Source organism: Electrona antarctica (assembly GCF_951216825.1).
Source record: "Electrona antarctica genome assembly, chromosome: 18".
NCBI classification, from domain to species: domain Eukaryota; kingdom Metazoa; phylum Chordata; class Actinopteri; order Myctophiformes; family Myctophidae; genus Electrona; species Electrona antarctica.
In genome coordinates, this window is record NC_136799.1 from 23134389 (window position 1) to 23162280 (window position 27892).

Consider the following 27892-nt stretch of genomic DNA (forward strand, 5'->3'; position numbering starts at 1 on the left):
CATATCTGCACATTCAGGACCACAGAAGCCTAGCTTTTCAATTGACAGTTTAGTCCACATACTGTAAATAATCTCAGTTAATCTTACAAAGGTGTTTTCCTCTATTTTGTTGTCTATAGATTATGTGCAATAATTTGATAATATCTGCATTTTCGCAGATATTACATGTATCAATAACACTCAGTTATGGTGCATTTGAGTGATCAATCTTCTGTGTTTCAGGTGGGAGGCCTTCAAGGCAATGGTGGAGGACAAGAAAATGAAAGTGGATTCTGCTGTCAGCCTGCACAACTACAGACTTGAGTGCGACGAGACAGAGACCTGGATCAAAGAAAAGACCTTGCTGATCGAGTCCACGCAAGACCTGGGAAATGACCTGGCAGCAGTCATGACCATCCAGAGGAAACTGTTTGGCATAGAGAGAGACCTGGACGCCATCAACACTAAAATGACCTTCTTAAGAAGAGAGGCAGACCAGCTCGCCAAGGATCACCCAGAGAATGTGGACAATATCCTGGCCCGCAGGGGAGAACTGGATGAGGCCTGGAATACTTTGAAGAAGACCCTGAAGGACAGAGAGGACTCACTGGGTGAGGTCAGCAAGCTGCAGACCTTCCTCCAGGACATGGATGACTTGGAGTCCTGGCTCTTCAAGACCCAGAAGGCTGTAGCCTCGGAAGAGCTGCCCACTACACTGCAGGAGGCAGAGCAGCAGCTGAGTCTCCACGACGCAGTGCGTGAAGACATTAACAACCACGAGGAGGACTTCCTCCGTGTGAAGGACACTGGTGCCCAGGTCGTCCAGGGCCAGGAGGACGACCCTCAGTACCAGCAGCTGGAGAAGAGGCTTCAGGGTCTGGACCGTGGCTTGGATGAGCTCCAGAAGTTGTGGGACAGTCACAAGAACCTCTTGGACCAGGGTCTGGGCTTCCAGCAGTTCATGAGGGATGCCAAGGCTGCAGAAGCCATTCTCAACAACCAGGTAAATATAATAATACAGACTGGATACTCACCATGACCTGACTCTTCTTAAGTCTGTGTGTCCAGGGCTAACATCATAAATCACAAGACCGATCAGCGGCCATGGAAGTAACTCCCTCCTTTTCTCTCGCTCTCTTTCTTTTCATATTGTAAATATCGGGTAACACTTTCTATGCATCCCATGTCTATAATGTGTTAGAAACATACTTATAATGCATTTTAATCTGCTTCGAACACTGTATAATTATAGTTTTATAAGCACTCATAAATGACATATATGGTCAAGTTGGTCAAATTCATAGTAATATGCTTATAACACTGTATAATCATTACTCTTATAATCACTGTTAAAGTGCATTATGCTGAAACCTTGCCCAAACATGGAGTCATATGGCATAGATATGCCCTACAGTAGTAACTAGTTCACCGGCGTAATTGACTGGCCACACAAAGTCAAAGCTCTACATGGGAGCCACGACATTATTAGATCACGTCTTGTTGATCTAATAATGTCTTTAGAAAGCCTTTATTCTATTGCTTTGATCTTTGAACAAGATGAGAAGGTAAACAAGACAATTCACTGCATAATTATTGTTAATTACAACATTGGCTACATCCTCCATCAGCAAGTACAACCTGAACAACATCACGCAGTCCAATGCTTGGTAAAAGAATGCGATGTGAAAGAATGTCGCCACACTGCATTTCTTTCAAATAATATTGTGTTTTTAACCCCATGATTCAAGAGGAGTGCTTTTGGAGTTCCCTCCGCTGTTCAACACCCCGGGACAAACATGTCACTGTGTCTGTGTTTCAGGAGTACACTTTGGCCCACATAGACCTAACTGACACCCTGGACGGGGCAGAGATGGCTCTGAAGAAGCACGAGGACTTTGTGAGCACCATGGAGGCCAATGAGGAGAAGATTGAGAGCACGCTACAGGGAGGACAACGGCTGCTGGACAGTGGCAACCTCAACTCTGGGAAAGTTCAAAACAAAATGGACTCCATCCGAGACAGGTCCGTCACGTGGTTTTATTCATCACATTGGATACTAAATTACACTGAGGGAGAAAAACAACAAAAGTGTGGTCAATTTGAATTAGAATTGGAATGTGTTTATATTCAGTCAATGAAGTGAACCTGTTAGTACTTTTGGCTACTAGTCTCATATTGAACTTGGTCTTAACCAGCAGTGTTGGTGAAGTTACTAAAATGTAACACATTACATGTTCAATTAAAGGTTATATTTTAGGTTATAAGTAAATGTGTACATTATACAGCATGTTGTGTTACTTTCATACATGCCCTCAAACAAAGCACAAAACGACTAGGCATATAGAGCTAAATAAAATAGAGACAAATGTCACAATAAAATTATAATATAATTGGTCTTAAAATGCTATTTTCCAGCCTAATTCAAATAATTAGGGTGTGCAAATGAGACTGCAATCTGCATTTGTGTCCTTGAGTTCATTACAAGCTTAAAAATCTATAAATAACAATATCTTGAATGTGTTAGTTAATATAGAAACTGTAATATTAATACCTATTAGGCCTGTTTTAACCGTTACACTTGTTTCTTTTATTTCTCTAATTATCCACATAACATCTGAGCTGAACTTCTGTGAAGAAAAGTTAGCTGCGTATACTCCAAACGTATTTCAGTCAATGTGAATTTACTCAGTTTGTTGTTTACCCCAAAACACTGAGACAGCTTGTTAAGCACTGCATCATTTGTGTCAATTGAAAGCAGGGGCAGAATAAACCAAATGTTTTTGGACATCTGTAGCCTAATACTACTGTATTTGATTTCTGTAAATACCCAAATAGCCAAGATGTGCAGGTTCTAATGAGGAAAAGTTAAAACTGTTAGCTACTCCCAGTCCTCACACACTCTTTGACGATTGTTAATGATGCTAGCTCAGCCAGCTGAGCTACGAGTCATCCTTAACACCTGCACTCCGGGTTGCAGATGCACAATGTGTTGTAATGTTTTTTTGTGCCAACTATTCCACATCACCTGAAAAGTTCTCTATTCCTCTTACAAACTTAGCTATATATTGGTGTTAACCAAGATAGCTAAGCCCACTACCAGTGAGGCAGCTTTCTATACGCAGCATCATTACTGTCAATAGGAGGCTGTGGAGAGGGCCCAGGTACTCCCATTAATAGTAGGCTGTGGAGAGGGCCCAGGTACTCCCATGAATAACCACCATCCGGACTGGGAGACAGACGCCGGCAATGATGGTTATTGATCTCAAAGAGCTACTTTTCACTCTGCAGCAGAAAGCTGCCTAAGAGGGCTGATTTGGCTAACCGTGTCAGGTATTTCTCTGTTTCTCTGAGAAGGGAGAGGCTCGGTGCTACTGTACAATGCATGGGATTTATGGATTTACTTCTGATGGTCGAAACCATCAATTTTTATGGCACGGGAGAATGATGGTCAGAGTAAAAGTCAGTGGAAAGACGGCGAGATGGGCAATATGTCTGAGCTATATTGATGATGCTGTTTCTTTTGTGTGTGTGTGTTTGCCTTGCAGGCATAACAGTAATAAAGACAGAGCCAAGGAAGTGTCAGAGAAGCTCAAAGATAACCGTGATCTCCAGCACTTCCTGCAAAACACTCAAGATGTGAGTTCAGTCTATTTGCATTTAAGGTGTAATGCCATGCATTTTAATCTTGATGTCTCTTTGAATGTTACCTTTCTTTGTGTACAACAGTATTGTATATTTATTTACTGTATCTGTGTATCTGTCTGTCTGTCTGTCTGTGTCATTTTGCTAAGTGGTACAGTAGGCGCTTGATTTTTAAGTTAGAAGGGCAGGTCTTGAGTCATTTTCATCCAATGTAATGTGTCTCTCCATGGTGCAGCTGACTCTGTGGATCAATGAGAAGATGTTGACAGCTCAGGACACCTCGTACGACGAGGCCAGGAACCTCCACACCAAGTGGCTCAAACACCAAGCCTTCATGGCTGAACTGGCCTCCAACAAAGACTGGCTCAACAAAATAGATCAGGTCAATGGAAAGTGTGTGTGTGTGTGTGTGTGTGTGTGTGTGTGTGTGTGTGTGTGTGTGTGTGTGTGTGTGTGTGTGTGTGTGTGTGTGTGTGTGTGTGTGTGTGTGTGTGTGTGTGTGTGTGTGTGTGTGTGTGTGTGTGTGTGTGTGTGTGTGTGTGTGTGTGTGTGTGTGTGTGTGTGTGCGCGGTGGTATTATTACTCTGAAACATAAATTAGAAGTGATTACATCTTTTCATTTGAATGAAAAGGGCGTGTCTTTGTCACAATACATACGGGCAACATGTCCTCTGCATTTAACCCATCCTAACTACTAGCATTGAGAAGTGGAATTTGAGCTATTATGGATCAAGAAACACGTTGGCTTGACTTGTGCTGATGGTGTGCTTACAGCCATACTAAAAGGGAAGTAATTCTACATAAAAACAAGTCTAAGAGAGCCCAGCTAGCAAGTCTATGCTTCTCATTACATGCAGTGGCCATAGGGGGCATTAGAGCATAGTAGGTCATGGGGTTACTCACTTATGGGTCATCTTCCAGGCAGCATAAATGCACTCTGCAAGTTTCATAACAATCTTCACTTTATATTCAGATAACTAATAAGTTCAAGTTCAAACTTGCAGAAAAGGCCATGGGTTCACCAAAATCAATAGGATTATTCCGTGCTAAGCACAATGGTAATCTGCCAATTCGATTTTGAGATATTGTGTGCATTTGTCAATTTTGGCTTAGAGCCAAGTAAGTAAGTAGCCTTGCCGAGCCATGAGCCTATCTCCTGTTTCTGTAGCGTGAGGCAGCTTGATGTACAGTGCCTCCCTGCTTGAGTGCCAAGCAGGGAGGCACTGGGTCCCATTTATTAGAGTCTTTGGTATGACCCGACTGGGGCTTGAACCCCAGCCTCCCAGTCCCAGCGCAGACACTCAACCACAAGGCCACTGATCTGAAGGCCAGTGGGGTAATTTCACATTGGGCCAATTTGAAATTGTGTGAAATCATGGCGCAAGAGCAAAGGCCATTAGGTACGGTAACTAAAATTAGCACAGGCTGCTTTCTTCGGTTGCAGAGAAGATTCCATGGCATTTCAGCCAGTAGTTTTCCAGACATGTTGTTTGAGATCAAAGTTGCGGATGGACAGACAAACTGACCAACAGAGCTAAAAACGTGATATCGAATTTGAGTTCCGTCTTTAAAATGATCAACAAAGTTGCGATAATGAAAAAAAAAATCTATAGGAAATTTCAGATAATTAAAGTGCATTAATGTAAACGAGAGCACTGGTGCTCCAGAACACTGCAGCACCAGTGCTCCAGTATTTCCGGGAGTCTCCAGCCACAAACAAGGTGTAACCTTCTAAACATTCCTGTCCTTCTCCATACAGGAAGGCCAGGAGCTGATGGAGTCCAAGCCTGAGTTTGAGCCCATTGTTATGGAACGTCTGGCCAAGCTGCACGAGCTGTGGAACAAGCTGGAGTCCACCACCGAGGAGAAGGCACGCTTGCTGTTTGATGCCAACCGCTCTGAGCTGTTCGACCAGAGCCTGGCCGACATGAAAACGTGGCTGAGAGAGCTGAAACTGCAGCTACAAGGTGGTGAGGAGGAAGTCAAAGACCTGACCATCGGCAACATCCTTCTTAAGAAGCACCAGGTGTGTGGGTGATGCGCACGTGAGGGATACTGTTTATTACTACTATTTGTATTTAACTGTATTATTAAAGTATTTAAAGGTTTATAGCTGAAAATATTTGCACCTACTCCATCTAACAAAAAAAGAAAAAGAATAAAAAAAGAAAAAGAGAGACAGATACTTTGTGTTAAGTCGGATTACCACCTGCTACATCTTTGATTGCATTCTGACGGTCATTCATCATCTTCCCTAATCTCCCTTCCCATGTCAGATGACAGAGAACCAGGTGCGGGACCGGGCGAGGGAGCTGGAAGAGCTCCAGCAGGCTGTGGAGAAGCATGGTGGGGTTAGGGAGGACCAGCCCGAGCTGGAGGCTGAGCAGCAGGCTCTCCAAGCCGAGTTCCAGCAACTGCTCACTCCCTTGGCGATGCGCAAGGGTCATCTGGAGGCAGCTAAGGCTGTCCATCAGTTCTACAGAGACCTGGCCGATGAGATGGTGAGGATGGATCTGCTAGTGCAGAGTTTTGATTTTGTAATGTGATGAAAACACCTGCCTCGGTGCAAATTTCACAGAGGAGAAGAATTAGATGAAGGGGATGAGAGATGGGTCAGGCAAATGCGGCGGCCGCTCAGCTTTGGAAAGATGAGAATATTAACACCCCAATCGCCCAGGACGAAGTTCACCGTCGTTTCTATTAGTTACACCCAGCGCCCAGGGCGAAGTTTTATCCAAAAGACAAAGTTTATTGATATGAAAACCAATCGCATCGCTCCACAGCCTAGGAGCGCCTGTTGCACAATCCTCGATGTTGCACAACAGTGGGACGTCATCGAAAATGTCCCCCCCCTGTTTAGCCGACGACAACGAAAATCTTAAAACGTTAATAACTCGCGATCTAAATCATCCCGTCCAATTCTAAGATCACACAAAGATCATGTGCTAGTCGTGTTAGATTTAATCATGCCTCCCGTTGTTGTCGATCGCCATTTAGCTGCTCCACCCACATCTGGTATAACTTTCGGTCCGTCGGTAAAAGTGCTCAGTTGCTATAAATCGATTGGGCGCTATGATTTAATGGATTAAATAACCCCAGGCAATTGGAGTGTTAATGTAGTACTGCTTAATTAAGGATGCTGGTTTTAACAGTTTTGTCCCGGTTTCTGTTCTCTGTCTCTCTGTCTTTATCTCTCTGTCTTTGTCTCTCTCTCTCTCTCTCTCTCTCTCTCTCTCTCTCACACACACACTCTTCCTACCTGTCTCTCAGCTGTGGATAGAGGAGAGGATGCCACTGGCCATGTCAGAGGAGCATGGCCACAATCTCCAAACAGTCCAAATGCTGTTGAAAAAGAACCAGGTGACTAATTCCAATGTGGAACACAGTGGGAGTTCTCTCTTTGGCTGTGAACCACTGCACTTGTGTTTCTATGGTGATGTAGTGTTGAAATGAAAGGCAATCAAAGAGCCGGCAACCGGGCCTCAGATGACAAGACAGCTGGCAGCTAGATATGATTCACAGATGTCATCCAAACAGAATACAAATACTATTTATATACCTTATGCCACAAGTTGATGTAAGACACATTTTAACAAGCCTTTAAATGGTTAGTTTACTAGTATTCTCAAGCAAAAAACACAACCACCACCCCCACCCCCCCACCCCCCTTGGTGCTTTTAGTGAGATGTACTAGACTGCATACCATATTCATATGCACTTCTGACCTACCTTGTTCTGTCCTCGTCACCCGTTAGACATTGCAGAGGGAGATCGAGGGCCACCAGCCCCGTGTCGACGAGGTCCTGGAGCGGGGGCGGAGGATGGCACCCGCAGCCGAGGCGGAGGGCCGGCCGGAGGCCGAGCGCATCGCAGAGCAGGTGAAGGACCTGGAGGAGACCTGGTCACGGCTGCAGGACGAGAACGCCAAGCGCAGGGAGAGGCTGAGCGGCTCAGACATGGCGCAGCAGTACTACAACGATGCGGACGAAGCAGAGGCCTGGATAGGAGAGCAGGAACTGTACATGATCGCTGACGAGAAGGCCAAGGTATGGGGCACGAGCGTGCACGTCGTGGGGGCCACATTTACATGAGTCAGAGACTGGGAAGTGCATATTACTGTATTTCAGGCTCTTATTGCACATGGTTCATGGCTGGGTGGTGGCAGGCTTTTGATGTTCAAATTATGCATTTGCAGCCTCCACTAGCTGGACGCCTTGGGGGGTTGCGTATGAAGTCATGCACAGCTCATTGATTTCAGTGGAATAATTATTTTTCATTCTTTGAGTTGTTTGGAGTGTAGATTCAAATGTCAAGCAGCAGGTGCATGGAGCATGAACAAACAGGCTGTCAGACACAAACTTTTGGAAACCATGAACTGACCTTCAGTGTTAGCAAAGAAGCATCAAAGGAAACTGTGTGCCGGGGGCAGAGGGTTAGGCTATTTCTAAGGATGAGTTAAAAAGGAGGCACAGCATAATGTTTATGGATCAGAAGTTAGAACAAAGATCTAAGGATGAAAGACAGCAGTGTATGCTAACTATGAGTTAGGAAAATATAATGGGTTGAGACATCTACTGTATATGTGTGAAGAAAAAACACATTTTATAAGCCAGCAACATAAATCAAAGAGTCAAAGTGAAGTAGCATAAATCAGAGGTGAGAGGTTGTGTGAGGATACCCGTCACTATCTATATCTTTATAACTTGTTATTAAAAGTCAATAAACACAACCCAATTCTTAGCAAGATAATACTGTTTACTGTCAAAAGAGATTAAAGTGTGTGAGAAGGCAGAAGTGGAAGTATCTGTGAGACCGTGACACTTTTGAATCACATGCACATCTGCTGACAAATTGTGATATAAACAGAAATGAAATACGTATTGTACGTGTCTGCTGTCCGGTTACGCACGCAGACATGGCAAATATAATCAGGTCTTACTGTAAGTGTGAGAGACGGCAAAGTAGCCTGAACCACTCAAGGCAGCAGGTGCAGATGCCAAGATGTAGCACGTGAAAATTGAATTTGTTTGGATCATTAACCCTAAACAAGGCGTGTGTTGTTGCGCCAAGATCAAGCAGGATTGCATGCATTAGCATAATTTCACTGGCACATTTTACTTCATTCTAAACTGTTTTGCTTCCCACGCAGCCTGGTTCAACTTTGAGAGCTCAAAGTGTTTCATTACTGTATGTCTTGGAGAGTTAACAGTTTTTGTTACAAGCTGCTCCTACTTTTTCCATATGCGTCTCTTCTTTTTCTCTTTCTCTGCCTCTTTCCCCTTTCCTCTTGCCCCCCGATCATCTCTCCATGTCCTCAAACCACCTCTGCTCCCTTGGATCTCTCCAGGATGAGCAGAGTGCCATGCTGCTGTTGAAGCGTCACCTGATCCTGAAGCAGGCGGTGGATGACTACACTGACTCCATGCAAGCCTTGGCTGATCGCGCCCAGAAGATGCTGGCCGACGACCATCCTGATGGGTGAGTGCTTTGATGTTCCATGTTTTTTTTTTACTTTGCTTTTATTTCAGTTTGGGCAACTTCACAGAATTATATTAATTATTTATATAATTCTTATATATAAATAATTATAATTATAATATAATATATAATTTATATATTATATTATATTATATAATTATTATTATTATATTTATTTTTTCACACAACCTAAGCTGTTTCACACTTTCATAGAATATATATATATATACTCATACACACAAACAAGTAAAGAAATAAAAACAACAGAGCGTCAACACCAATGGGAAGTGAACAAGGAACAATAATGAGAGCTTTACTGAATACATACATGACTGGGGACAGAGGCAAGCATATTATGAACGCACCGGAAGGTCTGGGGAGAAGTGTATTTGACACGCTTTTCTATGCCCAATATCCTATCATTAATTCACCCACTTCTTTCTCTCCTTTCATCTTGCCTTCCCCCATAATCTTCCTTCCCTTTCTTTCTTTGCTCCCCTTCCTTCCTCCGCTCTTTGTCTCCTTCCTTCTCTCCCTCCACAGTGAGGTCATCATCAGGCGTCAAGGCCAGGTAGACAAACAGTACGCAGGGCTGAAGGAGCTGGCGGAGGACCGCAGGAAGAAGCTGGACCACACCTACCATCACTTCCTGCTGAGCCGCGAGGTGGAGGACCTGGAGCTGTGGATCTCACAGAGGGACGTGGTGGCCTCCTCCCAGGAGATGGGCCAGGACCTGGACCATGTCACGGTGAGACACTGTGGGCAGGCAGGCAGATAGACCGACGCGCACGTCCGTGCGCACGCACGCACGCACGCACGCACGCACGCGCGCACGCGCACACACACACACACACACACACACACACACACACACACACACACACACACACACACACACACATCAAACACAATGGGATGACAGACGGACACACATACAGGCATATGTACTGTACATGCAAACAGTACATGCATGATGCACATCACATTATGGTGCACTAGTGCAATTATTTCTAGTGGTCACCAAAAGTTTCTTTGCAAAGGCGCACAGTGCAGTATATGCATAAAAAAGAATATTCAAATTTCAGCCTACATACTGTACTTCTAATCTATTTTAAATGTCACGCATCCCTTTGCTGAAATGACTTCTCTTTTTTCCCCTTCAAACCGGCACAGCTTCTGAGGGACAAGTTCCGGGATTTTGCTCGGGAGACTGGGATGGCAGGTCAGGAGCGTGTGGACTTTGTCAACCAGACCATAGACGAACTGATCGAGGCGGGACACACCGAAGCGGCGACCATGGCCGAGTGGAAGGACAGCATCAATGAGAGCTGGGCTGACCTCCTTGAGCTCATCGACACTCGAGCCCAGCTCCTCACTGCCTCCTACGACCTGCTCAAGTACGACCGGCTCATCCACCGTAATGGGCCTTGTGGGATTGACCGATATAATACTGATAAAGACAAGCGCATGTGTAAAGATTCTGGGTTCATCCAGAAGGAGTTACACAGTGATATCAAGCTAGGTAACACAGTGATAGCAAGCTAGCTAGAGTGATGCTGATGTTTGGAAGGTTTGTGTTTGTTGGTGAGTACATTTTGATCCACAAGGCTCAAGGTTATCTTTATAGTCCTACTAGGGAGAAAATGTAGATTAGAATGACTCAGATTTTTCCCCCCTATGCAGTAAAATGTGAGGATGGTATATGGTTTTAAATATAACTAATCCGTAGAATGTGAGGTGGTGATTGTAGATGATGAGGATGATGATAACCGCTACAGGGATTGATAAATAAAATAAATTACCTTAATGGTAAAATCTGTAATGATATGATAATGTGAACCAATGATAAGCCCATCCCTTGTGGGGGATTTGTCTGTTCAGGTACTTTGACGACGGGAAGGAGCTTGTGGCACAGATCCATGACAAGCAGAGTGAACTCCCTGATGATGTGGGAGAGGACTTCAGCAAGGCCGAGTCCTTCCACCGCATGCATGCTGCCTTCGAGAGGGACATCACTGCACTGGGAAAACAGGTAACAACTCACAGACTTACGTTACCATTATTTAAGGCGTGTGAGAAATCACAGCAGGTAGAGGGGAAAAAAACATCTTCCCGCACTTTAAAGATACTACGCAAAGTATCATCGAGGATAGGGGTTATTGAAGTTGTTTTTTCTTTTGCCTAAGGCACAATTTGAGAGAATTTAGTCATGCCTGCAGTCCGTGCCCGCTGAAACAAACACTTCACCTCGCAAAGAACTAGAATCATCAAAGTTCGACAGTAAAATCTTTATCTACTCCTTGTTCAGTTCAGCAGCTTCTTACACAGCCACAGCTAAGCAGGGGTCAAAGCCACAGTGCCTCTACTGTATAATAGATGGAGGAAATATCCCCTTGATCCCAGAATTCTCATTTATAATAGAAATGTGTGCAGTAAACAAACAAGGCCTGAACAGAAAAGGGAAATATTGTTTTTCCTAACAAACCCCAGGCCCAGTCATGGTGGATCTCTTTGTAATTTTGTTTTTTTTAGGCAGCATTTGGCTTGATGTAGATAGGAACATGTACAGAAACAGGGCGCTGAGGCCAGAGAGTAGGAACGACATTCAACACAGGCCTTATGCTGGAATTATACTGGGGGATTGGATTGGATCACCAACGTTCAATTTGTTAGGGGGATGGGGGGGAAACTCCATGTTGCTTTTGATACTCCCCCCTCTGGTCATTCATTTGTATCACTGGTGGGGACATGTTTTATCCCTGGTCCTGGACAGACTGAATTAAATACATCCTTTTGGGAAATGTACTGTATTTGTATTGTCTGATATGTTTGCTATTTACGTTTGATAACATCACAATTTAACTGAATTTAATTAAATAAATAAAAAGTATGTAAACCACATTAACCACTGGCATCCTTATATTTTGGGATTTCTTAATTAATAATGTAAAATACAAAAAACAGTCCTACATCTACAAGTTCACAACATGTTGCAATTCGACTCATTGTGACCTCGCAGAGGCTATTTTTTGCTATTTCTCAAATGAAGAATGACTATATGGTACGTTGTTTTTAATAATCCCCAACTCTGTCCCATGGCCAGGTTCAACAGTTCCAGGAGACAGCCACGCGGCTACAGGCCCAGTATGCAGGGGACAAGGCTGTGGACATCCAGGCCACGGAGAAGGAGGTGGTGGACGCCTGGAAGGGTCTGCTGGACGCCTGCGACGGCCGCAGGAAGCGCCTGCTGGACACGGCGGAGAAGTTCCGCTTCTTCACCATGGTCAAGGACCTGATGGCTTGGATGGAGAGCACCATCCAGCAGATTGAGACGCAGGAGAAGCCCAGGTGAGTGGGCGTGGGCTTGGAAAGGACAGAGGGTCAGTTTTCACACATTCAAGATTTTTCAGAAATAGCAGATCTACAAACGCGTCACTTCGTGCCACGCTATGAGCTTGTATATCTGCTATTTTTTTAATAGCCAAAGTGAATAGCCAAAGTATAAAATTATAAAGTGACACAGATGCTTTATTGGTTTTATGGGTGTCATTGATCAAGAATTGGACAACAGGCTCCTGTGTTCAGCTAGGAAGACCAATGCTAAAAATGTAAGCATTCATTTAAATTAACTGTAAATCCCTTTGGACAAAAGCATCCATCAAGTGGCAAATTATAATTTATGGGCATTCAGAATCAGGAGCATGTTCTGATTCACCAAGCCGCAGTGATAAATGCTTCTTGGTGCAGATCCATCTATTCAGTGTGGAGTGGATACGTTTGAACGAATAAGACCTGAAGTAAAGCGTGAGAGAGGCTTGAATACATTTCTCTAAATTTCTGAGCCATGTCTCACAAAGCAGTCAAACAATCTTTTATCAGCCATGCGAGAGACACTTCTAGGATACAGTAGGCATGCGGCTGCCAGCCGCATGCCTCTCCTAGTTCTGTTCAGTTCAGTTTTTAAGAGATTTTCAGACCTTTTCAATGGTTACTGATGAGTGATCACAGTGGAAAATCTGCCTCATCACAAGATATGCTTCATAAAAGGATCTCTTTTTCAACTTGTTTTAATTGCCTATTTTTTGTCAAAGAGAGAAGAGATGTGCTATCATTTTTAGGGATGTTGCAGTGGTTCTCAAAGTGGGGTCCAGGGACCCTCTCTGGGTTCCTTGAGGGGATTCTAAATGGACCCTTTCAGGTCTGTAAATCAGAGAGTATTCACATGGAACCAAATCCATTTGGTTCCATTTGTATACTCAAATAGTTGTGGGGGTCAAGTTTTGAGACCCACTGATATTGGGTATTGGGCACTGGTATTATGTAATAATTATTACATTATTGCAATTATTGTAATAATAACTCATCCTGGCTTTCCTGCAGGGATGTGTCATCGGTGGAGCTCCTACAGAAATACCACCAAGGGATCCGCTCTGAGATCGAGACCAGAGAACCCAAGTTCACAGAATGTGTGGACCTGGGTCAGGCCATGTTGGCTCGCAAGCACAGAGACTCCTCTGAGGTGAGGTCTCAGCCACTATACAATTATACCACATTATACCCTAGCATCTGGGCATGTCATAAATCATAAATAGACATGCATTCAATAGCCAAACATTCAGCAAAAATGGATGAGCATTCGTCAAAAATGGATTAAGATTCAGCAAAAATGGATGAACATTCATATTTGGCGAACATTCTGTGAAAATAGCAGATCTACAAGCTTGTAGATCAACTATTTTCGCTGTTTTACATAATAATGAAGTACAAGGGTTTAAGTGGTAAATTATTTTCTAGGGGTTGATTGTTTTTGTTTAACCCAGTGGAAACAATTTATTTCTTACACAAAAGATCAAATCCATACTCAGCTCATGCTCATTAAGACAGATTGCTGTACAAAGAAAACAGCGTTTTATAAATTATTACAAATGGGAAAATGACATCAAAAGAATTTAAATGAGCAACTGGCCCCATGCAGCCAGGACTGAATTTAACATGGACTGATATTTTTCACTCTTCACTTTATTGGTAATTCTTAAGATAATGATAGGCCAGTTACAATCGTGCTGTCTAATTATGAGTGTGTGACTGTCTCCATCAGATCAAAGAGAAGCTGGTGCAGCTGCTGGAGAAAAGAAAGGAGATGATGTTCAAATGGGACGACCGATGGGATTGGCTCAGGCTCTGTGAGTTACTCTAAGCTATCATCGTGCATACAAAATCCACCTTTTTTCAGTATGATCTCATATTCACAATTAATTAGCCATCATAGGCCAGTGATGACATCCATAAATGATGTTTTGCGTAGTTAATTGTACGTGCATTTAGCTAACATCATGCTTCTAAATACCATCTTTGTTTTTTTAAGACATCCTTTTATAAAATTAACACATTAGGTACCTTTACTGTCTGTATGTTAATCACTTGAACCATAGCGTACCTATTCTGAGTTGAACATTCATCAAAAACCACACCCGTGTGAAGTGAGTGTGCAACTCCGTGTGGCGGTCCCCGGTGGTCCCTGTACTGTACTGTACTGTACTGTACTGTACTGTACTGTACTGTACTGTACTGTACTGTACTGTACTGTACTGTAACACCCCAAATCATCATATATACAGTTGTGTGTGTGTGTGTGTGTGTGTGTGTGTGTGTGTGTGTGTGTGTGTGTGTGTGTGTGTGTGTGTGTGTGTGTGTGTGTGTGTGTGTGTGTGTGTGTTAGGCTGCACTACAGTGACACTTGGTTGTGAAAACCAACTATAAGCTATTTTCGTGCTCGGACAGACAGACCCAGACACACACATAGCTGTCTATAGAAGTGGTTGCACCACTCAAAAATAGCAGTCCTACAAGCTATCGACTATTTTCGGTGAAGAGAGTTGGGGTCACCCAGGGGCCTAGTATACAGTATACACCCATGGGGGACTCCGGTCAAAGCAATATAGTCTTTACTGTAAAGGCGGCTGCATGCTACTTTTTTAGGCGATGACCCTTTCACAGTTTTTGGTGGAAACGTTTCTTCTCGATTTTGATACTTGGTTGGCCCTCATAGAGCGGTGACTTGCTTATCACTGTGGCTCAGCGACACCATGTTGTAGTTTTCCAACCACCACGGTGAGAGGGTGATCACCTAAAAGTGGTATGTGTCCAGCTTTTAACCAAGTGGCTAAAAGCGCCCCCCCCCCCCCCCCCCCCCCCCCCCCCCCCCCCCCCCCCCCCCACACACACACACACACATTTTTTTAAACCTGTACTTACCTAGTATACTATAATATGATTCAGGTTTCATTTTTGTATTCTGCAGATTAATTAGAAATTCATCAGATGAACATCTTGTTTAGTCGTGTCACATAACTCACATTCTCTTAAATTAAACACACTGTAGAGAGAATGAAGTTTCCAAGCAGACGCCGCAAGCTGTCTACTTACTGATGTTCTTAATTGTGCTGTGCACACATATACAGCTGTACATCTGTAAAGCAGCTGCTTGTATTTATTTAATTATTCATTATTTGGCTTTTTCTCTTGACATTATACTTTAAGCTGTGCAGCTAAAAACCTTTTTATTTTGTTTTTTGTGTGTTGCAGGCTTTCTGTTCTCCGCCCCAAATTCTTCTATTCATCCTGTTATAGCGCCACCAGGAGGCCGATTTTTCTAAACACTTTTTTTCCCTACTATTCCTACTGATTATGCACTGATTTCAGGCAATTCAGTACACCTTATCTCTGTAGTCATGTGATCAAGACGTATCTGTCTGATTTCTCATATTCCATTTAAATTGGCGAGTTTGGAAGGCAATCAGAAGTGCCTCGTTTCGAACAAAATGCCACAAATCATGAAAGCAGCTGCCAATTGCTGTGAAACTGCACGCACATTAGTGAGTAATTTTCCCACACCATTCGGTATTGACCACCTGTCTTCTTCTGCCTAGTGCTGGAGGTGTGCCAGTTTGCGCGGGACGCTTCAGTGGCAGAGGCGTGGCTGGTAGCCCAGGAGCCCTATGTGGTCAGCAAGGACCTGGGCCAGACAGTGGACGAGGTGGAGAAACTCATCAAGAGGCACGAAGCCTTTGAGAAGTCCACCGCCACCTGGGAGGAGCGTTTCTCAGCCCTGGAGCGCCTTACCACTGTAAGTATAGCAGCGTACGTACTGTACATACTATATATATAATCTTTATTTCAGACAGTAGTCCATATCACATAAGACCAACGTAGACAAAAACATGGGAAAAGGATAAAAGCGAGCAATTAATACAAAACAGTACAGTAGTGCATATAAAAGTACTGACCTACCTAATCAGCAGCAGGCTGCTGAGCCAGTGCTTGCGCAGCCTGGATGTGACCCGGTAACAGCTCTTCATAGTGTTCGTTAGTGCCACTATGATACTGTTACTAGACACCTCCAGGTAACAGCTCTTCATAGGGTTCGTTAGTGCCACTATGATACTAGACACTTCCAGGTAACAGCTCTTCATAGGGTTCGTTAGTGCCACTATGATACTGTTACTAGACACCTCCAGGTAACAGCTCTTCATAGGGTTCGTTAGTGCCACTATGATACTGTTACTAGACACCTCCAGGTAACAGCTCTTCATAGGGTTCGTTAGTGCCACTATGATACTGTTACTAGACACCTCCAGGTAACAGCTCTTCATAGGGTTCGTTAGTGCCACTATGATACTGTTACTAGACACCTCCAGGTAACAGCTCTTCATAGGGTTCGTTAGTGCCACTATGATACTGTTACTAGACACCTCCAGGTAACAGCTCTTCATAGGGTTCGTTAGTGCCACTATGATACTGTTACTAGACACCTCCAGGTAACAGCTCTTCATAGGGTTCGTTAGTGCCACTATGATACTGTTACTAGACACCTCCAGGTAACAGCTCTTCATAGGGTTCGTTAGTGCCACTATGATACTGTTACTAGACACCTCCAGGTAACAGCTCTTCATAGGGTTCGTTAGTGCCACTATGATACTGTTACTAGACACCTCCAGGTAACAGCTCTTCATAGGGTTCGTTAGTGCCACTATGATACTGTTACTAGACACCTCCAGGTAACAGCTCTTCATAGGGTTCGTTAGTGCCACTATGATACTGTTACTAGACACCTCCAGGCAACAGCTCTTCATAGGGTTCGTTAGTGCCACTATGATACTGTTACTAGACACCTCCAGGCGTTGCATAAAGTTATACATCAGTTGTATTAACAAAGCATCACATGTGTGACACCAACAGAGGTAAACAACTGACTGGCACTGTGCCACCTAGGAACACGTAGATGTAACCTCATGGCATCGTTATATGCCACTCTGAGCCGTTGCATGCTTTTTACTCTGTACGAGGACCATAGATGGGCTGTATACAGAGGGGTGACATAAGATCTGAACAGTGCACATTTTACATCTACTGAGCACATAAAAACATTTCTTAAAAGCATATTGGCCTGAGCATATATTTTGCGACACTGTCGCTGGATGTCACTATCATCCCTGAGATCCTCAGAGAGGATATGTCTAGGTATTTTAATTCCTTGGACACAGCTAGAGCGGCATCTGAGAGACAGAATGCTGGAAAGGTGGATTTCCTGTCCTCTCTAGATCGAACAATAATAATGCAACTTTTTTTGGCATTATAAGTAATATCATTCTTCACTCTTTGCCATACTGTGAGCATATTTTCAATAATTGTTGTAACCCTGCAGTATATGGGCTAAGTATAACCAGATCATCTGCGTACATGAGATGATTAATAACACTTTCCCCACAACCTGTTTTACAAGCATTTAGCTGCCTTGAGAGGTCATCCATATAAACATTAAATAAAAACGGGGATAAAATCCCACCTTGACGGACCCCATTGCCAACGTGAAATGGGGTGGAGACAGCATTATCCCATTTTACCTGGAAGGTTTGCTGGGCATACCAATAAATAAGAATTCTGACTATGTATTTGGGGACACTTCTTGCAATTAGTTTTTCATGGTTGATTTTATCAAATGCTTTCGATAGGTCTATAAAACATAAAAATACAGAGGAGTTATGACTTTCATACTTAGCGATCAACTCTTTTAGAGCATAGATACAAAGGTCTGTACTGTGTTTTTTTCTTAAAACCAAACTGATTGTCAGTAGTTAAAACATACATTTCAATCCTGGTTAAAATTATTCTTTCTAACACCTTTGACAGGATACTGGCAAGGGCAATGGGCCTGTAATTGTCCATGCTGTTTAACTTCCCAGCCTTGTCTTTAAGAACAGGGACCAGTAAAACAGACAGGATTAAATTAGGAAGGACACCATGTACCATAAAACCAGTGAAGCACATAGATAGCAATGGACTAAGTCTATTGCTGGCATACTTAAGATGCTCAGCTGTGATATGGTCCAGGCCACAGGCTTTGTTATTAACACGCAGGTTAATAGCATCAGATACCTCACTTGACCTAATAACCACATTACTGTCTAGATCGATATTGTCAACGGCAACAACATTACTTTTGACACAGTTGAAAAGTTTGAGGTAATGTTCACGCCATACTTACGCAATTTTGTCTGCGCCACAGACCCCCTCAATGTCTGATGTCTATCATCACTGTCGGGCAGAAGCCTTGTATCTTCGTATTTCATCTTTGTATGTTTTTTGTATGTATGTTGTGCAAGAGCAGCGAAAATAGCTGTCCTACAAGCTCACTATGCGTCACAATATGACACTTCAGGAAAATAGGGAAAGTGGTTAAGGAGGGTTTTATGGATTAGCACAGGTTCTTTATTCTATTTCTTGAAAATAAATGGTTTTGGACATTGTTTGAACCGTGACTATGACTCCAGTGTTAAAATGTACCCAAATGGATTAATCCATTTGTAACACAGAGGAGATGCAATGGCCGAGGAAAAAAGAAAGGAAATGATTGTTTGTGTTTACGCAACATTAATGAGAAACTAACTGCAGCATGTGACTGAAATATGTCTGAATGTATGACCTACAGTACCATGTCTTGGGTTGAGGAGGAAATCCAAAATGTGATACGTCACCTTTCAGAACAAATATATTCCTTAAAGGTCATTAGTTAATATATCTTTAAAATAGAGTTAGCAGCAAAGCACCCTGTACATTTTTAATTGTTGACCAATTTATACTACCTACAGTAAGTTCTACTATTCTTCACAATAAGAATAAGACATTTCAAAATGTTGTGTTATCAGTCATTTTGTAACCGTAAGTGTCATTTTTGTAAACATGATTGATGTCTCATTTTGAGCTATCAATCATAGACATTTTGTAATATCGTGTCATTTTTGTATACATGATTGATGTGTCATTTTGGAATTAAACTCAGTTGTACTATGAAAAGAAAAGTCATGGGAAAACAAAACCTGTAATTTATCTGTAATCTTGTTGATCATTCGATTATATAGATTCAACCATAACAGAACATAATAGTAATTCATAGTTGAAGACAATAGTCTTTTAGTGAAGACTAGAAAATAATTCATATTACAGTATATATATCTGTGATTCTGTGAATTTGAAGGCAAGGCTATTCAAAACGAATGGAATGTTATAACTCACTGAGATGGAGTTGTTCCATCGCCTAATTTTAGTGTGATTTATGCTTGGTGATGTGCTAAAATAGCAGATCAACAAACTCACAATGTGTCGCCGTCTCTCCGCGTTGTGAGCTTGTAGATCGGTTATTATTATCAGTGTGCTACACTGACCGACTGAAGTATAAATCACTAATCCTAAATTGAATCTGTGGTCCAGCTGGAGTTATTAGAGCTGAGGAACCAACAGCAGGAAATGGAGCGCTTCATCACGGAGGAGAGTCGCTCAGACAAGGACAGCAGGTAATGTGCACGCACACACCCACACACACACACGCACACGCGGTCACGCGCACACACAAACACACACACACACACACATACACACACACACACACACACACACACACACATGCCCACGCACACACACACACACACACAAACGCACACAAACGCACACACTCACGCACACACTCACGCACGCACACTCGCTCACGCACGCACGCACGCACGCACGCACGCACGCACGCACGCACGCACACACACACACACACACACACACACACACACACTTAAAGATGTACTATGTAACTTTTTTGCGTGATTAAACTTTTATGTGGTCAAATCTGTATGTCTAGTAAGAGTATGTCAATACAATACAACAAGTGGTACTGCCTCTGAAGGTCAGTCTCCCCTGAGCAAGCGGTCAGGTCAGCGGTCAGGCTCATTGGTTAAAATTAAAACCCGGGTTCGAATACGGGCTAGAACAGGAAAGAGGAAGAGGGTAGCTTTAAGTATAATTATCAATACCTTAAAATATTCTTACAAAATTACAAAAGAATGGGTATTGAAATATACTTACAGTACCATACTGTAAGTAGTACTTTAATGTTACTGTTTGCAGCCGGTAAAGTTAGGGTTGACTTAAATTACTTTCTGTGCTGGGAAACTGGGTAGTTTAATTTATAATTCACCGTAATTTAATCCTTTAATTATGTTTTGTAATAATCAATCTGCACAGTAACCAAATTAGTAACTAAAGCCGTCAAATCATTATATTGGAGTAAAATAATACATATTTGATATGTTGTGGGTGTTAAGTAGTAAAAAATGGAAAAAGTACCTCAAAATTGTACTTAAGTACAGTACATAAGTAATTGTAGATACATTGTACATACTGTAGTTACTTTCCTCCATGGCGTGCGCACAGACACACACACAGACGCACGCACGCACGCACGCACGCACACACACACACACACACACACACACACACACACACACACACACACACACACACACACACACACACACACACACACACACACACACACACACACACACAGAGAAAAACTACAGAGAAAGCTCTTCTTTGAAGCCTCCGCCAGTGCTGATCCCATGCCGCCCTCTGCCCCTCTGCCCTCCAGGAAAGAAGACACAGGCTTTGTAGAGGACTCTTCGCAGCTTTACACTGTGGAGGAACAGACTCTGGTCAGTATCTGAGCTGTCTCAGCCCTCCAGCCCGCTGCTGCTTATCTCCTATGACCTGTCTCTCCATAACCATATCAAAGTAAAATGTTAATTTAATCTGGGAATGTACAAATGTAACCAAAGGGACCCATAAGGTTCCATTCAGTTGCATTTGTGCACTCTTTGGATAAACAAATGGACTCTTTGTGCACTACAAATGGATAAATTAACACTGAGGATTTTAGTGCGGATCACAGCGTTAGAGGACAAAAGGCAAGGTCGCTCTTTGGCATATAAAGGCTTTTAAAATGTTCCACATGAAAGATCGCATTGGCTTTCTTTCCAGACTTTAAAATAGACTGACTAATGAGCACCTTTTATTGCAAGTGGTTTTAAAAATAGTCACTCAAGCGTAAAGCAGACACTCTGATGGAGCAACCCCCCCCCCACACACACACACACACACCTCCACTCCCTCCCTCCCCCAAACTGGCAAGGAATTATCACTGTGTGTAATTATTTATTTTGCAGATGAATGTTTGAATTTATTCACTCCTATGTCACACTCTATTTGTCTGTTCCAAAAAATATGTTTATCTCTTCTTCCTGTCTATGTGTCTCTCTCTCTCATGTTTGCTGCCTCTCCCCTCCTCCCTCAGTCTGGTTCTGTAGCAGTGGAGCCCAGTTCAGGCCTGCTGGAGGGAACCGCAGGCGATTCCACAGCACTCATGGTGTCGGAGATGAAAGAGAGCGCTTCCCTGGAGTTGGACTCCTCTGTGCAGGCACAGATCCCCAGGGAAGCGGAGAGGGCCGCCACCATGCCCGCAGATCCTCTCAGAACACAGGTCACGCTACAGGAAGGCACACTGGGTCGTAAACAAGACACAGAAAGTGCTGGGAAGAAGGCCTCCAACAGGTAGAGTTTAATTAACTGAATAAATTTACATGCTGACACGAAGAGGTGAGTGATAGCTTTAAGAGTTCACCCTGGAAGACGTGTTGTCTTGCACATCTTCTTAGAAAGTGTCTAAAAGCCTTGATGCTCTTGGTGATTCGTTATAATTTGTGCAATTCGTTCATCTTTTTTTATTTGTACTTTCTTTACGGGAAAGAAAATCGGTAATGTCAACACCCACTTTTCGCACTAATTTATTCATGCGAACGCTGCCTGATGGTGTTTAACTGTTAACTAAATCTGCAACCACAAGCAACTTGCAGTCCTCTAAAAGATCTGACCTAATTTCCAGATAGCATGCTGTTGAGTTAGCTGTGCTATTTACTGTTATTACAGAGGAAACACTTCAGCAGCTCTTTGTTTCCAGTTAACTTAATTAATTAATCAATGAGTGGTGCTGTAGTTGTTCTGAAGCTCCTCTTTTTAATGTGATTAAATTAAATTGATTTTGCATTATTGCCTCCAGTTAGGAAACGGGCAAGATCGATATTATGATTCTTGTCTTGTCTCAATATCTTGAGTTGTCTCCTCTCCTCTCCTCTCCTCTCCTCTCCTCTCCTCTCCTCTCCTCTCCTCTCCTCTCCTCTCCTCTCCTCTCCTCTCCTCTCCTCTCCTCCCAGGTCGTGGAACAACTTGTACTGTGTACTTAAGCCTGGCCAGCTCTCCTTCTACAAGGATGCCAAGAGTTTTGGCCATAGTGTGACCTTTCACGGAGAGGACCCCTTGTCTCTCAACAATGCCAGCTGGGAGATCCTCAGCAACTACAAGAAAAAGAAGCAAGTCTTCAAATTGCGGTGAGTATGCTGTTCATGTCCAGATAATGTTATTGCTACCAAGGGCACATCCTGTTGAAACACCTTACAGCTGGCTTGGCAGAGTTCTCTTTTAAAATGTTAGACAAAATAATGTTATCACACTCAAATTGATTTTGATACAAGACTGATTGAATGTGAAATAGGTAATTGTATTTTGAGGATGTCACAGGTTTGTTTGTTTGTTTGTTTGTTTGTAAATTAGATTTTCCATCTACAAGAGAAAAAAAAGAAAAACCAATTTTTTAACCAGTTATTTAAAATGGATTCTATACTAGATTGTTGATTTTGTTTTTGTACACTATCTTAAAATGACAAAATAAATTTGTTGTAGTACGGACATGCCTAGAATTTCCAGTTTGTTATCCAATTTAACACTAACCAAGGTTCCTTTCATGACAGCAAGAAAAGAAGGTTTCTTTATGCTTGTGGTTTTTGTGTAATTGGTGGTACTGTAGCTGTGTTTGTTATTGATTCTGTCATAAGTTGAAGGGAAATAACGCAAAACAAATGTTCTTAAAATCACATGCAATATTTTCTGTTTATTTCCTAAAGTTGATATAAGAATGTAAGAATGTAAGAAAAATATTAAGTAATGGTGCTGTTTGGATAGTCTTACATTACTGTGAAGAAAATTGTTGCCAAGACATTGTAACAGGATACCAACAAGTAACAGGGAAACAAACAAACAAACAAACAACCTGACACAACTATTTTATTGTATTTATGTCTTGAAAGGAGTGTAAGTAAGTGTAGCACAAGTTTTGAAAACGTCTGAAGAGACTTCAAGATACTTTTTGGGGAAAACAAGTCCTGACAGGTTTGCCTAGTCTTCATTTTACTGTAATAGTCAACTTGAAACCTTAAACTAACAAACAATGGTGAGGTTTTTCTACTCAGTGAATTCTAACTCATGCCACAATTGTTTTATTTTCCACAGTCTTGGAGACGGAAGTGAATATCTGTTACAGTGTAAAGATGAGGTAAGTTTTAACCCCTATGTAACGATAAGTCACTTCTATATTGTGTATACCGCTTCACAGACACACACACACACACACACACACACACACACACACACACACACACACACACGCACACACGCGCACGCACACGCACACACACACACACACACACACACACACATACACATCTTTGAATGTCTTGTTACATATGTGAATCATTCCACTTCACTACCATACTTTATACTTGATCCAAGACCACTGGTTCTGAACGAGTGTACAAATGGGACCACATTGTGGAGTTAAATAAGCACTGAGTGAAGATTGGGGTCGTATAATTTATTTCAGTGATTCTTAACATTTTTATTTCAAGGACCCCTAGTTTGATATACATTAGACCACAAACCCCTATTGATTGATACCAGGATGGCTTTTTGTTAGAGCCTTTGGCTAATGCTTGTGCTCATTTGATTACTTTTGTTTTAAATGGAAATTGATTGTGTTATACTCATGTGTTTTTTGCCTTTGTGATTTGTTGTTAGTTGTGTTGTGAAGCACTTTGTAAACTTGCTTTTGAAAGGTGCTACTGTATAAATAAAGTTTAATATTATTATATGTTATTATTATTTATTTTAATCTTTGGGACCCCAATCTACACTGTGAAATCCTCTGCATTCATTTAACTCTGAGATTGTACAAACAGAATCAAAACGTTCAGTCTAAGAGCATTGTGATGTGCTTGTGATTTCAGGAGGAGCTCCAGCGCTGGACCCAAGCCATGGAGAAGGCTATTCAGACCGTAGCAGCAGACGAGCCCGCAGGGCCCTCGGGGGCCAGGGCTCAGACCTTGCCCCCTCCTTCCTCCTCCACTGGCCTCCCGGAGCCCAAGAAAGACAAGGAGAAGAAGTTCAGTCGTTTCGCTAAGAAGAAGTAAGAGAAGAACATAGCAAGCCATTTTGGGGACGTTGCCCTAGGCGACCTGGAAGGAGGAAGTTGTGTACAATCGGTGGAGAACAATCAGAGAGCTTTTTAATCACTATGTTGTTTTTTTCTTTTCTTTTTTTTTTTACGTTCGTTTGTGAGGTTTAACATAGATGAGATATGGTTGTTTAGATTCAAGCCTGTATTCAAGCCAATATATCGTTGCTAGGTCTACCTATTTTTGTTCTATAACGTGTCCTTTTGAACAAAACCGCCAAGTTCAAAGCATTAAATAAAAGCACAGGAACCTCTTTTTCACACTCAACCAAAGAATATTTGTAAAATGAACTTTTTACCCCCTGACTTTTTTTTTGTGAACTTTGCTTTAGTCCAGCATGCTTTGATGTTGCTATGTATGAAATGTAGGCCTGTTATGAAACAGTATGACTCAAGAGTATTTGACTCCCACGAGTACTTCTATTCATCTGCCTTATAAAAATGGTTATAATACTGTGCTGATTGATCTTGGAGCGCTTAAAACAAAACACAGAACGTATGGCAGGCTCTAAAATGCTTTGTAAAAAGTTATCTGAGGAATCGGTGTGATGCAAACCACAGTGCAATGCTTTCTACTGCACGTACACACACACACCATAAAATCCTGAGTGTTCATTTAACTCTGAGAGTGTACAAATAGAACCAACTCGACCCATGGGTCCATTTGGTTCTATTTGCACAGGATTGTACTGTGCACCACATGAATTTGCAGGTATATAATATAAATGCTCTATGCACTGTGAAAGTAATGCTATTTTGTCAAAATTAGCAGGTATTGACTGTTCAGACGTCCTCACAGATGACTATTATTGTAGTTTGATAAGCTATCACTTTCCGTACAAGCAGACAATATATTACAGCACAATCAAACAGTATGGTCGGTTTTGAATATAGTTGTATTTGCTATATTTTTAAACTGTGGCGATATTTATTTCTCTGAGAATATACCCACCATTTCTGTATTGACCCCCTAAATTTATCTAACAATATATATATATCAACAGATGCATGAAGTAAAATATTTTATGTTTGTTTGACATGGTGCTATGGTGATATTCTTAACCCTTCAAAACAAGACCAAGTTGACCTGCCTTACTTGTCTTTTACATTGGCTTGTAGTTACTTACATGCACGTGGAAATGCATTTTGTTATTAAAACTGTAGTTTCACTATTTAGATTCAGTGCCCCGTAAAACATTTAATAATTGCCAAGTGTATATCCAAGTGCCAGGTGCTTTCAGTTGTAAAAGCAAATAAACGCCTGGGCCAATATTGGACATTTTATGGTACTCAGATTAGCTACATTCAAGGACAAAGCGTGGGTCAGACAGATCTTGACTGCTTTTCTAAACCACACAGCAGGACCAGGCACACAATTGTACTGAGGCAAGGGTCACACAGTAGTATTATGGAGATGTGGGAATGTTTCTTTATTTTCTATGAATGTAAGGGAAGAACAGAATGATAGGAAAGGAGGAGAATTAGAGTTTTAATTAACAGTTGGTGAATCTACAAGTGTCAAGCGAAAAGCCATTCAAATCCATCTAAACATACATACAGTATGTAAAGTAAACTATGGAAATGATAAGTTGTGTTCTACACAGAGATTTGCAGGCACACGTACATACAGTACACACACATACACACCACTTTCCCACACTGCCTTTTTTGCCTTGTACTGTGGGCTCTGTCTCGTCTATGAACGATGACATAACTAAAGTGACCTCATCTAGGCTAGATTGCAGACATTTGTATAGTACAAAGATAACACCAAGACTGTGCAGCTCCCAGGTTTCTAGAAAGTTGCTATGATGATTGCCCTGATGATCATGGGGTTAATCACATAACCCCAATTTATACATATTATAGAAAATAGATGATTTTGCAATGCGTTGCGAATCTTGCGATGCAACGCACTGTGATCTTGTAGATCTGGTATTCTCCAAACATCTTTGAAATTCTCATTTTTCTTTATTTTATTTTCGCCTATAATAACATGTATAAAATTGGCACACGTTAAAGTGGTTAATGGCTGCATTTACATGACAACTGAACACCCGATTCTAACTAAAATGTCTATGTATTATGTTTTTAGAATTTACCCTATTGCCATGGTGAAATATTTAAAATGTATTTAATTTTATTTTTTGATCAGATGTGATCTTGACTTGGCTGTTGTCATTTTAAAATGTGTCATATGTTAAAATATTCTGCTCTGAAGTTTAAAGGTACAGTAGCCATACTTTTTTTCTCCATCCAATCCCTTTTTTGTGTATACCTACATGCAGATGCTTTTGAGAAACTAGGGACCTATATTGTCATGTTGTATCAGTCAAAATATATATTTAACCAGATGAAGTGTTCTTCAGCTTCGTCTGGTTTTACACTTCCTGCCTTCTCACAGCCATCCACTTCCCTTTTTCCTGTGCTCCTACCTGCCCTTTCTGTTCGGTGGTTTTTATCCGCATTTTCTACTCTCCTAGCTATGTAAAATATCCAGAATGTTTACAGGAAATGTCAAATACATTTTGAGAGAATAAACTTGAAAATGAACTCAGAATATGTGGGATTTAAGCTCTCTTTACTTTTGGATGTTCTACTTTGTGACCTTGATTGTGTTGCAAGTACTTGCTCCTCTACTGTAGGTCCACGAGATAAATGTATCCTAACTGGTCTTTTACAGGTTGTCTGGACTAGCTTGCACTTGTGCAATGGACTCGGCTCATGAACTTTACTAAAGAATGTTATTTGAGTGTTATTTGACTCTGGTTGGCTCAGTCGAATGAGCTCTTGAGTCTTGACTCAAGAGCTCATTCAATAACTATATGGCCATTGCACTATATTTCTAAAACTATGAAAAAAGGACATACTAAAGTTCATGGTTTCGGAAGACATACTATAGTATGTCGTTTTTCATGTTTTTGAATGATTTAAAAAATATATGAAAATAAGAAAAAACGACGTACTATAGTATGTCGTTTTTCATGATTTTGGAGGATTCAAAAAATGATGAAAATCATGAAAAAATTACATACTATAGTTCATGGTTTCGGAAGACATACTATAACA

The 27892-nt window shown here is 41.9% G+C and overlaps 1 protein-coding gene across 1 annotated transcript in view; it reads left to right on the forward strand.

Annotated features, from left to right (window-relative positions):
* Positions 1 to 27383, forward strand: part of sptb (spectrin, beta, erythrocytic) — a 57488-nt gene extending 30105 nt beyond the window's left edge. Inside the window, exons 16-37 of the mRNA XM_079528439.1 lie at positions 223 to 982; positions 1799 to 2001; positions 3525 to 3615; positions 3857 to 4003; positions 5381 to 5647; positions 5898 to 6122; positions 6892 to 6981; positions 7377 to 7667; positions 8969 to 9099; positions 9643 to 9847; positions 10273 to 10496; positions 10981 to 11131; positions 12203 to 12447; positions 13480 to 13618; positions 14198 to 14282; positions 16029 to 16225; positions 19867 to 19949; positions 21074 to 21137; positions 21776 to 22032; positions 22692 to 22865; positions 23824 to 23866; positions 24597 to 27383. Of these exons, the coding sequence (XP_079384565.1) occupies positions 223 to 982; positions 1799 to 2001; positions 3525 to 3615; positions 3857 to 4003; positions 5381 to 5647; positions 5898 to 6122; positions 6892 to 6981; positions 7377 to 7667; positions 8969 to 9099; positions 9643 to 9847; positions 10273 to 10496; positions 10981 to 11131; positions 12203 to 12447; positions 13480 to 13618; positions 14198 to 14282; positions 16029 to 16225; positions 19867 to 19949; positions 21074 to 21137; positions 21776 to 22032; positions 22692 to 22865; positions 23824 to 23866; positions 24597 to 24779 (4255 nt within the window). The 3' untranslated portion in view covers positions 24780 to 27383. The remainder of the gene's footprint in view (positions 1 to 222; positions 983 to 1798; positions 2002 to 3524; positions 3616 to 3856; positions 4004 to 5380; positions 5648 to 5897; positions 6123 to 6891; positions 6982 to 7376; positions 7668 to 8968; positions 9100 to 9642; positions 9848 to 10272; positions 10497 to 10980; positions 11132 to 12202; positions 12448 to 13479; positions 13619 to 14197; positions 14283 to 16028; positions 16226 to 19866; positions 19950 to 21073; positions 21138 to 21775; positions 22033 to 22691; positions 22866 to 23823; positions 23867 to 24596) is intronic.
* The last annotated feature ends 509 nt before the right edge of the window (positions 27384 to 27892 follow it).